At 42.0% G+C, this 12,845-nt stretch overlaps 1 protein-coding gene across 1 annotated transcript; it reads left to right on the top strand.

Annotated features, from left to right (window-relative positions):
- Positions 1 to 4,634: 4,634 nt before the first annotated feature.
- Positions 4,635 to 9,847, top strand: Fs(2)Ket (Importin subunit beta Fs(2)Ket). Its single transcript, XM_017911273.1, is given in 8 exon segments — positions 4,635 to 5,097; positions 5,676 to 5,734; positions 5,834 to 6,016; positions 6,126 to 6,479; positions 6,561 to 6,706; positions 6,708 to 8,439; positions 8,442 to 8,575; positions 9,374 to 9,847. Coding segments are annotated over 8 exon segments (2,670 nt in total). The 5' UTR covers positions 4,635 to 5,036; the 3' UTR covers positions 9,375 to 9,847.
- The last annotated feature ends 2,998 nt before the right edge of the window (positions 9,848 to 12,845 follow it).

The raw sequence follows: 12,845 nt of genomic DNA on the forward strand, positions 1-12,845 counted from the left end.
GTGTTGTCAGTTTAGATGTACGTAGGTCGTGACTGTGATCACACTCGAACGTCGCGATGATGCTAAAGAGGAATTACTATTTGTCCGTAGACGTCTCCCACGTTTCCCAATTTTCCCATTTCCTCCGCTGCTCGTATTCGTCCGAAAAGCTCGTGTCCTTCGTCAAATTCGAGGCTAATCGGTCCTCTGTCATCCTCCCATCCTGACCCCTCGATCGCATGGAATTTAGTATCATTGAAAACGTGTGAGTGTCTTCCAAGTCACGCGGTCGGGACCCGCTCGGCCCAAATAATTACCACTATTCTTGCGTTAATGTGATTTTAGACAGCTAAGGGAGAAGAAGAAGAATGAAGTAGGACCCGAACTTAGCCGATCGGTTGCACGATCCGTCTGCACGATCATAAATCGGAAGGGAAAGCGTGTGCGCAACGTCGTTTCGATCGCGAACAATCGGCAATGAACAGTGGCTTCGTTACGGGTCCGGCATAAAGTTACCTATTACGTTATGACATTTATTTTTAATCAAACTAACGTAGAGAGTCCTATTTATACGTATACCGCGCCGCTATTACTACTTGTACTATTACTTGCTACTTATTACTATTACTTAACTACTACTTACCGCTAGCGTTACGATCTTATGGCGTTACTGTCGCTACTACCGCTGTTACCATCCGCTACCTTCTTACCACCACCTTGTGTTACCATTACTTGCTAACTGCGTAAGAAACATCGTCGACGTTAAGCACTCTTCGCCGCTGTGCGATATATCCAGCAGCAAAAACGTTTATCTCCTTTGGACGTAGAAAAATAACGGATCTGGACGATTGCACTGACGCATCTGGCGATCCATGCAGGCTACCGCACCCACCATTTATCATGGGCCAAGTGATCGAGACCGGTGCTATCGTAGGTCGATCGAGGAATCGTTGATCGTCGTTAAGTTGGCGCAATCTTCCCGGCATTGGGCCCTTGAAAATGCCCGCCCTTACACTCTCCTTCGGTCACCATACTTTTCCTCTTTTCTGTGTATGTTACTTGTCAACGTAAAAGTACAGCCCAGTAAACCGATCCAAACCGACACAGCGTTTATAATCGACAACATCGCAACGTTAATCTTACAATTAGTGCACCTAATTTCAGAAACACGCGTTACAACGCGCGGCGCCAGCCGCGACCGTCTTTTAACTTAACGAGAGGCAGAAAATACGTTAACGATACATGTATGTGCACAATAGGTATAAAATAATTACGTGTGTATACGTTACTCTCTAATCGCCGTGTGTATCCGCAAATGTTCAACGCTTCGTAAGGAAACGGAGAATTCAGGCTCGTCATCGAGTCGAATCATTCTCGATTTTCTTTCCTCTTCGACCTCTGCGCAATCATAGTTCCTATCCAGGAAATCGAGTTTCATCTCTCTCTCTCTCTCTCTCTCTCTCTCTCTCTCTCTCTCTCTCTTTCTCGTTCTCTATTTTTTCCTTCCACTTTTTTCTTCTTCCTTTTATTTCTTTTCTCGATTCATTGTCTATTCGGTACTGTTTCTTGCGTAAGAGTTATCGATTGCTAGTCGTGCAAGAGCTTCCGTAGAGCGATCTCTCGTTACGGAAGAGTACACGGAGAAAGGAGTAATTAACGCGGAGCACCATTAAACGGCGCTCGAGCAGACGTAATTCAATTTTCAAGCGAACGCTCGCGATTAAGTTGCGAGCAGCAGCGATAACAACGCTTTTCTCCGTGTAAACGAGCTTCATTGGCATTGGCCACGTGTGTGAAAACGTTTGCGGATGGATACGATCGCAGGTGTTCGGTGAAACAAAAACAATATGCCCGGCAAGAAAGCAAGGTACAAGTATTCGAAAAGGGGACACGATCGGTGCCTTCTTTTCGCGCGAAAATTAGGATAACGCGTCGGAAACGGACGGTTCCCAGTTATTTGATTTTTCGGCTGCTATTTCTGATCGTCCGTAACGGGAATAACTGATTTCCAATTAGCGATATTGCTCCCTTTTCAAGAGCAACGTATTAATATTTCATCCACGTCCACGGATTATGTGACGCGAAGTGGGAAACCGTACGTTTCCTTCGTGTGTGTGTATAGAGCGCATCGAGTCCAGAAGAGATTTAGAGGCTGAGAGGAATTCGTCAAATTAAACGGTGCTATTAGGCTAATTGTGATTAACGAGCGCTTAATGAATTCGGGAGTTCTTAAGTTTCGTACCTCGCTGAAGGAACATAGGGGAGGGAAGAATATTTTTGTTCCTATTACTTAAGAAAATTAAAGGAAGCATCGCGACCAGTTTCTAATCCCCTATTGGAGTGGAAACGATTTAACTCGTGATTAACGTGCTCCGGTTACGGTTCCACCAGATCTTTCCTGGACTCAACGCTGATTAGCGTTGCATTATTTTTTACGATGCTACGATATGTAATTCGCGCGCGCGCGCCTTCCCCGATTGCACAGAGGGGAATCCAGCAAGGAGGAGGGACAAAGAAAATGGTTAAAAAATTCTAGATAAAGAAACGAAGCGAGAAGGGAGTTATAAGAACGAAGCAGAATAAAATAAAGAAAAAAAAAAAAGAAAACGCAAAAGAACAAAGGGAATCTCGGATCGTTCGAACGTAGAAATATCTCGAATGAAGAACGAGATTGTCCGAAGTGTTGTTGTTAATTGTCATCGCTGTAAAACCAACAACGGCCAATTCCATTGGGTGTACTTTATCTTCTTCCCTCGATGTAACAATAAATGTTCAATCAACGGATGATTTCATTTTTGTTTTTCAGTTCGTCGTTTATTTTTCTTTCTTTTTCTTTCTATGGGGCGAAATAAAATTCACTCTTGCAATGTGGTACGTTCGATTTTCCGTAAGGATCGCGGTGTTTCGTGAGGAGTTCAGAATCGAAACACGTTCCCTTTCCGTCCAAACTATAAGATAGAATTTTTCCATTTTCGCTATCGAGCATTGTGTCGTTTTCCTTCCCTCAATCGAATTTTATAAAGTTATATACGAGAAACTAAAAAAAGGGGAAAAGAGAACAAGGGATAAAAGGAAGACAGACGAAAGAAAGGAAACGAAAGGAAAAATTGGAAGAATGGCAGACTCTCGTTTTCGTACGGACGTTTCTACAGCGATCGATCTGTACTCTGCCGCACGATATCTGCGGTTACAGCCATGTACACAACTTGCACGATTACTAAGCACACACCGGACGTGGTAGACGTTGCACCGAAAGTAAATGAACAAATTTACACACGTTGAATGTGTCCGCGCCGTGTATTGGTGAACAACTCTGTCGGTCATCGAGCACGCTGGAAGGATTCGTAAAATGAACGTGGGGGAAAGGGGAAGATGTGTGACGAGCCGAAGAAAAAGGAAATGCATGAAAAGAAAGGGGAAAGGAAACGATGAAAATTTAATGTCGATCGATAATGCCGATACGTATTGACGGCCGTATAATTGAAAAGGAGATGCGAATTTTAGAGATCGATCGACAGTTCGCCGATAATTTAATCAAGTACAATCTGTGTTCTCCTTGCAATTTGTTCACAACGACAATAAAAGGAATTGCAAGGGAAGTTTCCCGTTCACCGGCCTTTTCACCCCTACGACCGTCGATATCTAGCAACACGTTAACACGTCACACTGTTTTATTAACAATTTGTAAAATATTCTAATTCAAGGTGTTTTACCTGCGCGCACATTCACGAAACCTTCTTTCCGCGGCCTGATTCGTTGTAATTCTGTGCCGAATCACACAGTTCCCTCTCGCTTGGTTAATATATATATATATATATAACAAAAACACATTGCGACCATTATATTTTATAAATAAAAGAAAAATTGATATGTGATATAGATGGTAAGGCACGCGGACGATGCGTTGCGATGCATTACGAAAGCAAATGTATTCTGTATATCGTTTCATTAAATCTATTAAAATAACCGACGCTCTCCTTTCGTTTCAGTATCCCGGCTTGTTCACCACGACATTGTAACCCTTTACTAGCTATTCTGCACAATGGGCCATGTATTCGGAAGATTGTCAATAGTCCTTAAGAAATCGGACCGTTGTCGAGGGCTTTGTGACTGTATAAAGCGCACCTGGCGCTTAATACCAGTCCTGAAACCTACAATTTTTTAAGTTCCTTTTTTTCTAAATTTTACTTGTGACGTAATTCACACTATTGCATTCTTTATTTTTCCCAGGATCAAAGTGATTAAGAATAAAGAGAAATTTACAAGAGAAAAGACTGGAAGAATTTTTAAACTTTATTTCTTGTATCGGTTAACGTGCAATAAGGAGAATATTGTTGTTAACTCTTTATAGGTATTCATATTTTTTTATCTTTCTGCAGAATATTTTAAGAAATTTTATTTTTTATACAGATCTTATTGTTTTTTAGGGCTAAGAAACAATATGAAATTGGAAACGTGTGTGAATGCGAGTTGCATGAGTGCAGTTTTGCCTGGAAGTCTGCAGCTGCAACGTGGACGATTTCAAAATTAACCGGCATAACAGCTCATGTCCCACGCGTGCGCGGGAGCGCTGGCATCAGGCGTAGATGGCGTACATGTATCCGTATACGCGTGCGCGAAACAATTTCGCACGGCGCATATAGAAAATAGTCCGCGCTCGAAGAGACACGACGATCACTTCGAGAAACGTGACACTCGTGACAGTAGTTTTGCAACGTTTACGAGATCTACGACAGGGGCCGAAAGAAGAACGACCATTCAGTGTAGGACATACATCGAGCATATTATCGCCTCGTATTAACGATCAGGAGGTTTGTCTCTACGTACAACGCGCGAGAATATCAAAGGGCGCGGATATTACTACGCCGCACGTTGTGGAAGGAAGCAGAAATCGAGTACTGGCAGGAAGTGGGTAGAAGGGGGTACGTCGTTGAGCTAGTTGATTCGGTGGTGGCTACATGTGGCTGTCCGCCGGTCGCGACAACGAAACATTTCCTATCAAGGCATAAGAAGTTACATTTCCCAACGGTAATCGATAGCCGAAAGAAGCTGAAGCCATGCAGATGGATCCAACGACAGTACAACTTATCCAGGTTCTAGAAAAAACCGTCTCCTCGAGTAAGTCATTTTGATTAATCGGCCTTTCAGATTACTAGCGACATCATGGAATCCAGACTAAATTTTCTCGTTTACTTTATTCTCCTTGACCTTGCTATCATTTTATCGTTGCCTTATGAGACATATAGTATCCTGTTTTATCGAATTCTTCTTATCACTCTCGCGACCTTGCCAGAAAAAGTAAAGACCCACCGCGTGCGCGTCCTTTTTGTACTCCTTCCGGTGTAGTCATGGGGCACTAGTCATGATTGTTAGTTAATCGTTTCGTTAATCTTTCGACATTTTTTCGGCATCGATATGTTAGCATTTAAGCAGGATCTTTCATTTGTACGAAAATACGACGTATTGTGTTCCGCTTGGCTGTTGCTAGGGGCTTTGTTCATGGCCGGAAAAGTATTGTCCCATGTGACGGTTACTCGTATTGCATGTCCCCGTTGTCGGTTGGCACAGCGAGGACTGGTGCATTTTGCTTTTCTAACCTATATCGTTACTTCATCTTTTTTTGCAGTTTGACATTAATAAAATGCATACGTAGACGATTCGATATTAATTGTCTGTATTTTTACTCGCAATTCTAGATAAAAATGAATTGGAAGCAGCACAGAACTTTCTGGAGCAAGCAGCAAGAGCTAATCTTGTAAGTTGTTTCTTTTTAGAAGCTGATGTAGCTTTTTGGTTAGAAAAATATATAATGATTGCAGAGGATAAGGAAAAGATTCGTTTTTCTTTCTTTTAGCATGAATTCTTGCAAAGACTTAGCGGCGTGCTGGTTAATGCCACGGCATCGCCAGTTGCTCGCATGGCAGCTGGCCTTCAACTTAAAAATCAACTTACATCCAAAGATCCACAATTGAAATATCAATATCAACAACGTTGGCTTGCCATTCCTGTAGAAACGAGGGAATATATCAAGAAAAATGTAAGGAAATTTTATTTGTTTGCAGATTTTATCGCAATCTTGCATTCTGGGCATTTCTTTGGTTAAAGGAGCAAAAATTTGTGACAATGTTATATTTATTCGTGAATAGATTTTTGGGGCACTTGGAACGGAGAACAGTAGGCCTGGTTCTGCGGCTCAGTGTGTTGCATACGTGGCAGTTGCCGAATTACCTGTTCGTGAATGGACCAATGTCATTCAGCTGTTAGTTAGCAATGTTGTAAATCCAAACAGCACAGAGATAATGAAGGAAGCAACATTAGAAACAATTGGTTACATTTGTCAAGATATCGAAAGCGATGTTTTGGTACCTCAGTCTAATGAAATTCTCACCGCTATTATTCATGGTATGAAAGGATCTAGTACTTCGCATCATGTTCGTCTTGCAGCTACAAGTGCACTTTATAATTCGTTAGAATTTACCAAAGGAAATTTTGAGATAGAGGTTTGTATAATTTACAAAATAGGTTATAAATTTTGCATAGAAGAATATCGTGTGATTTATTTTTGTCACTTATCTATACAGACGGAGAGAAACTTCATCATGGAAGTGGTATGCGAGGCAACACAATGTTTAAATACGCAAGTTAAAGTAGCTGCTTTACAATGTCTCGTGAAAATTATGTCCTTGTATTATCAGTACATGGAGCCTTATATGGCCCCGGCACTCTTAAATTACTTTAGAAGCTATGAAGTCAGATATCGATGATGTTGCACTACAAGGAATTGAATTTTGGTCAAACGTATCAGAGGAAGAAGTAGATTTAGCCATGGAAGAGGGCGAAGCTACCGACGGTGGTCGACCACCAGTCAAAGTATCGAGGCATTACGCAAAGGGCGCTTTACAGTTTCTGGTACCTGTTTTGATGAAAAAGCTTACCAAACAAGAAGAATTCGACGACGAAGATGATTGGAATCCCTCGAAAGCGGCTGGAGTGTGTTTAATGTTACTATCCACTTGCTGCGAGGATGATATCGTTCACTTCGTTCTTCCTTTCGTAAAAGTCCACATTAACAGTCCAGACTGGAGGTATCGAGACGCAGCTTTAATGGCTTTTGGCTCTATTCTTGGAGGTGTCGATACTGATAACCTGAAGCCATTGGTAGAACAAGCAATGCCAACGCTAATCGAACTAATGTATGACAGTAGTGTCGCAGTAAGGGATACCGCAGCATGGACCTTTGGTCGAATTTGTGAGATCATACCGGAAGCGGCGATCAACGAGGCATACTTTGAACCTTTGTTAGAAGCCTTGATAACCGGACTAAAGGCAGAGCCACGCGTTGCAGCGAATGTTTGTTGGGCATTTACTGGACTTGCAGAGGCTAGCTATGAAGCTGCAGAAGTCGAGGGACAAACTCCAGAAACGTATTGCATGTCTCAGTACTTCGATTTCATCATTCACAAATTGCTAGAAACGACGGATCGTCCAGATGGAGTTCAAGCAAACTTAAGATCGGCTGCTTACGAGGCACTGATGGACATGGTGAAGAACTCTCCGCGTGATTGTTACGTGACCGTTCAGAGAACGACAATGGTAATTCTGGAGAGATTGCAGCAGGTACTGCAAATGGAGACACATATCCAGAGCAACACGGATCGCGCCCACTACAATGATTTGCAATCATTGTTGTGCGCTACCCTGCAGTCCGTGTTACGCAAAGTTACACCGGAGGACGCTCCGCATATCTCTGACGTAATAATGACAGCATTATTGTCCATGTTCAACTCGAATTCTTGCAAAGCCGAGGGTGTACAGGAGGATGCACTCATGGCCGTTACGACTCTAGTCGAAGTACTCGGAGAAGGTTTCTTGAAGTATATGGATGCGTTTAAACCGTATCTCTGCCTCGGCTTAAAGAACCACGCAGAATATCAAGTTTGTTCAGCCGCTGTGGGCCTGACTGGTGACATCTGCCGTGCATTAAAAAGCAAGATGTTACCCTATTGCGATGAGATCATGACTTTGTTACTGGAAAATCTTAGTAACAACACGGTTCATCGTTCCGTGAAACCACAGATCTTCTCTGTTTTCGGCGATGTCGCCCTCAGTATTGGCCCGGAATTCAAAAAATATTTAGACGTGGTACTTCAAACTTTGGCTCAGGCTTCCCAAGCGAACGTAGATAGAAACGATTATGATATGATCGATTACCTGAACGAACTACGCGAGGGTGTCGTTGAAGCTTACACTGGTATAGTACAAGGACTGCGCGGTGACACGTCGAATCCTTGTCCAGATGCTGCAATTGCTCTAGTGGAGCCGCATGTGCCCTTCATTATCCAGTTTATTACGTCGATAGCACAAGATCGTGAACATTCTGAAGGCAACATTTCAGCTTCGGTGGGCTTGCTTGGTGACTTGGTAACCGTGTTTGGGGTAAAACTTTTGCCAATGATAGAGACTGAACAAAAAAAACGCTCACGCAACTCATAACCAAGGCTAAACGATCACGTACTGAAAAGACCAAGGCTTTGGCTAATTGGACAACCAAAGAGATTCGAAAGTTCAAGAATGTTGCTAACTCCACGTCCAGTTGGTGAGTAGCAATCTTTCATTGATATATTGAAGTTTTTCTAATTTTTTTGTTTTCTTTTTTTTTTTTTTTTTTTTTTTTTTTTTTTTTTTAATTCCATTTTCGTGTGGATTATGTGTGGTGCGTGAATAGTCGATCACCTATTATCCGTATCAACTTACGTTTAATTATCGCTCTTTCCATCTCATTCTTTACCACACCCCTCTCCATTTTACGCTATTACCTTTAGCTGTTTCTATGTAACTTAGCTGCTAAGAATCAGATCAGTTTCTCGACGAACGATTTTTAATGCTATATAGTTAGCAAATACAAAGAAACAAGAAGCACGAATGTATAAAGTATCATTATAGTATCAAAGATGCAATAGGAGTGGATGGTGATGGAGAATACTGCTAATTCTGGAAATTGGATCAAGCTGTAGCTCTGTCTTTTTAAACGAAGAATATTTCATGAATTATCTAGTCACGTAGCTATCATTCGTTCTCGTTTAAAAAAACGAAAGCTATAACTTCACCTATGCCTCAGAACTATTGTATATAATACAGTCTCGTTTTGTCGTGGTTGTTTACGAACTCCTTTGTCTCGTCGTAGTCCCGTCCCGTGTATAGACACGTGCACTCGACACAATGACCCCCCGTATCAGAAATCAAGTCGGGGAAGAAAAAGAAAAGAAAATAACAGAAAATAGCAATAGAAATTCGAAAAAATAAGAAATTCAAAAATACGTTAAAAAAATATGCATACACACACCGAGCGGTGAGCGACGGTTATTGATATTTGGCTCGCTTTTGTTGTTTACAGATCACCCCACGGTTGTCGTGCAATTTAATTTGACTAGAGAGCTATCGAACACAATACAAAGACAACAAGATTGGATGGTGCGGATGCGAGTTGATGGATGTGCGTGAGTTTCGAAGCGATGACGATGATGGGGTGATGAGTCTGCACGTGTCCCTGCTCTGGCGACGGTATTCGAGTACCGACACGTCGAGCGCAGCCCCATATGGTCGAGAAAATAAATACCTGTCTGCCGGATGTCTACCGACAACGGATGATGAGGAATGCAAGTGGATGTTGCCGATGAATGAGCCAAGGCCGAAGCCTGCCGAGATGTTCCGGTGATGCAAGTATGCCTGATAACGAACCTGGGGCTTCTACCTGCGTGATTGAGAAGTTGAACCTGAGGAAAGGACGACTACGATGGACGGTGATCGTGGCCAATGTGAGAGAGAGAGAGAGAGAGAGAGCGAGAGAGAGAGAGAGAGAGAGAGTGAAAGGGAAAGAAAGAGAGAGAGAAAGAGAGAGAGAGAGAGAGAGAGAGAGAGAGAGAGAGAGAGAGAGGAAGAAAGAGAGAATGGACGAACGAAAGAAGTGAACGAAGAAGAAAATGCAGGGAAACCAAACGAGAGAGAGCGAGACTGTAAAGCTGTAGAAGCAAGAATATGTTCTAGTAAATGAACGTAAGAATGATTTGTTAATATGTATATGTGTGTAAGAATCACAGAGAGTCTGTGTGTACAAAATAAAACGTGTCACCATTGAATGAGCGATTATATTACACACGTCGTCTCGTCGAGAAAGTTCAATTATGCGCAACTCGTTGTAAAGCTCCTAGCTTTTTGTCCTCCTGTAGCTTTGTCAACGAAGCCCGCGATCTGTTTCCGATTCCTTGATGAACGATCACACCATCACTCGTTTGAAGCAATCGAAGCATCATCGAATGACTGTTGTTGGCGTGATTTGACGTTAATGAACGAAAATAAATGGTCGTCAGATTGCTGGTTGCTACTTCGATGCAGCGAAGTGATGCGTGAGTGGCAGTTAAACTAATACGAGAGAAAAAGAGAAAAAGAGGTAAGTGTGAATGCGTGTGAGGAGCGTCACGAATGTTGAATGATTTTCTAGAAGAAAACAAAAAAAAAAAAAAAAGAAACTATCGAGAAGATTCGAAATAATGGTGACCCCTGGTCCGATCGTGCTGCGCGAGAATCTAAATGATCAGTTTGTAGTATGATGGTGATGATGCGTATGTTACTTTTTCCCCGTATGCGAATGTCTGTTGCTGTTGATTCATTAAAATTAATATTTTGCTGGCATAAGTTATTGAGTTGTACCGAAGTCCTCGTCCGGCCTGAACGTTCGAGTAAAAAAAAAAAAAAAAGAAAAAAAAAGAAAAGAAAAGAAGCGAGAAAAAAAAGAATTAAACTTGATCGAGTTATCCAGCCCCAAAAATACATTATATACAAATGTAATCCTGCGCGCGAGCGAAAGCGATTTTATGCGATCACGGTATCGTTCATTCGAATCTTTCGTGGCTCTCCAACGGAATATCGAACGAGAGCTTTTCGCACTGCCATTAACATTAAAACAATGACGTGTACGCTCTGTCTCGGCACACGTATCTCAGATCGTTCATTTCTTCCTTTCCATTCAGCGTGCTCCGGGTAATATCCGGGGCTCGTTTCGCGTGAGCGTTTACCGAAAAGATTCGTCTTCCTGGCCTCGTATCGTTATAGGAGGGCGTTTGTCGATTATCGGATGACGGAAAAACAAAAAAGAGAAAAAATAAGAAGAGAGAAAAAACCGTTTCGATGACGTTGCTCATTTTTTTTCGCACGTTATTCCGGTGCCCGCTGGAAAACGAATACGGTGATCGCGTAAAGATTACAAGGGATCGAATTTGAAAGGGAGATGATCGATACAATCGAACTGCGTATTATCGAGTTGCATTCATGAGCTGCACCACGATAAATCAAACGAGTTGTACGTGAATAGATAGATAAATTTGTTCAAGAAGTCGGACATTGAACTGGGGGATATTCGAATTGCCTGATCGCGCAAGGATTACGCAGCTTAAACTATTTTTTGGTTCTTCCTTTCTCTTTTTTTTCTTCTTTTTTTTTTTTTTTTTTTTCTCCTTTTAATATATCTACACACACATATCCCCTGTTACACGTACATTTCGAATCTTGAAACGACCGAGACGTTGCGCGAGCTGAGAACGTGTCAGGCTCCTTCAACGACGCGACAATTTTTCGATTCTCCTACGCGGATCTTCGTCAGTGAACCTCGCAAATTTTTGTAGCTTTACCTTTGTTGGAGGTATTCGTGTAACGCAATATTTAGTAAGATTTTACACGAAAGATTAAGCGGACGGTCGGTCGCTCTAATAATATAATACGAAGTTACGTCACGTGGTCGAAACGTGGCTGTGCTAGTGCCATGCATTCCAAATACTTTTGCCAGCAGAAGCACACTGTGTGACCGTTCTTTCGCGATGTTCGAGTATATTTTATAACGATTTCATTCTTGACTAACACACTTTTTCCGTGAACGCCTCGTTTGCGCAAAGTTTTACGTACAGACACGATAACGAACGAAGAGGATTATTAGCTGATGATCGCGGCGAGATTCGAATCGAAGTCTAGGCTGAGAGGGGGTTAGGGAAGGGTGGTGTCTTATAAGGAGGGAACCGCCTCGAACGGGGTAAACGTGTTTCGACGGAACAAACACACACACACCAAAAAGAAAAGAAAAGAAAAAAAAAAAAGGAAAAAATGAGGCAAAAGAAAACATTGGAAAAAATATGGAGGAAAGATGAGAAAAGGGAAACAAGATTGACGTGCAAGAAGAGACGCAAAAGGACAAATAGGGAATTGACGAGAAACGATTATAAACTAAGATACTTTTTATTAAATTGATTATCTTTTTTACAATTTTACATATCGAGGGAAACCAATGTGTTTGCTCCACGTCTGGATATAAAAATAAATATATATACGTATATAATTTTTTTACTGTTGCGAACGATATTGCCAAACTTAGCGTATAAGGAAGAAAAACGTCTATCTAGCTTTTAAAAGGGGGAAAGGAAAGCAAGGAAACAACAGAGAAATGAAATGGGAATAGGAAAATCGTTTCGGCGAGCCGCTCGTTACGTAGACTGGAGCCTAAACCTTGATCTCTTTGCGATACACATTTCACACGCGTACACACATAGACACGTGCACACATGCCCGCAGAACACGAACACATACGTATACGCGCGACATGCAAATTCTCCGTACATTGTTTTATCTCGCGGTTGATCCTTTCGATTTCGAAGCAGAACGAAATTCTCGCAGACGAAACACGGTGTCTTCCAATCGCGAAAATTTCTCCTCCTACGAAAAATACAGCTTTGCCTTACAGTTTTCACGATGGCGAGTGCCGTCATCGATTTACCGAAGCCGATGTCTCGATGAGTCCCAGAAAGGAAAATAAAAGGGAAAGA

The sequence above is a fragment of the Eufriesea mexicana genome, unplaced genomic scaffold (assembly GCF_001483705.2).
Source record: "Eufriesea mexicana isolate 0111107269 unplaced genomic scaffold, ASM148370v2 scaffold124, whole genome shotgun sequence".
NCBI classification, from domain to species: Eukaryota; Metazoa; Arthropoda; class Insecta; order Hymenoptera; family Apidae; genus Eufriesea; species Eufriesea mexicana.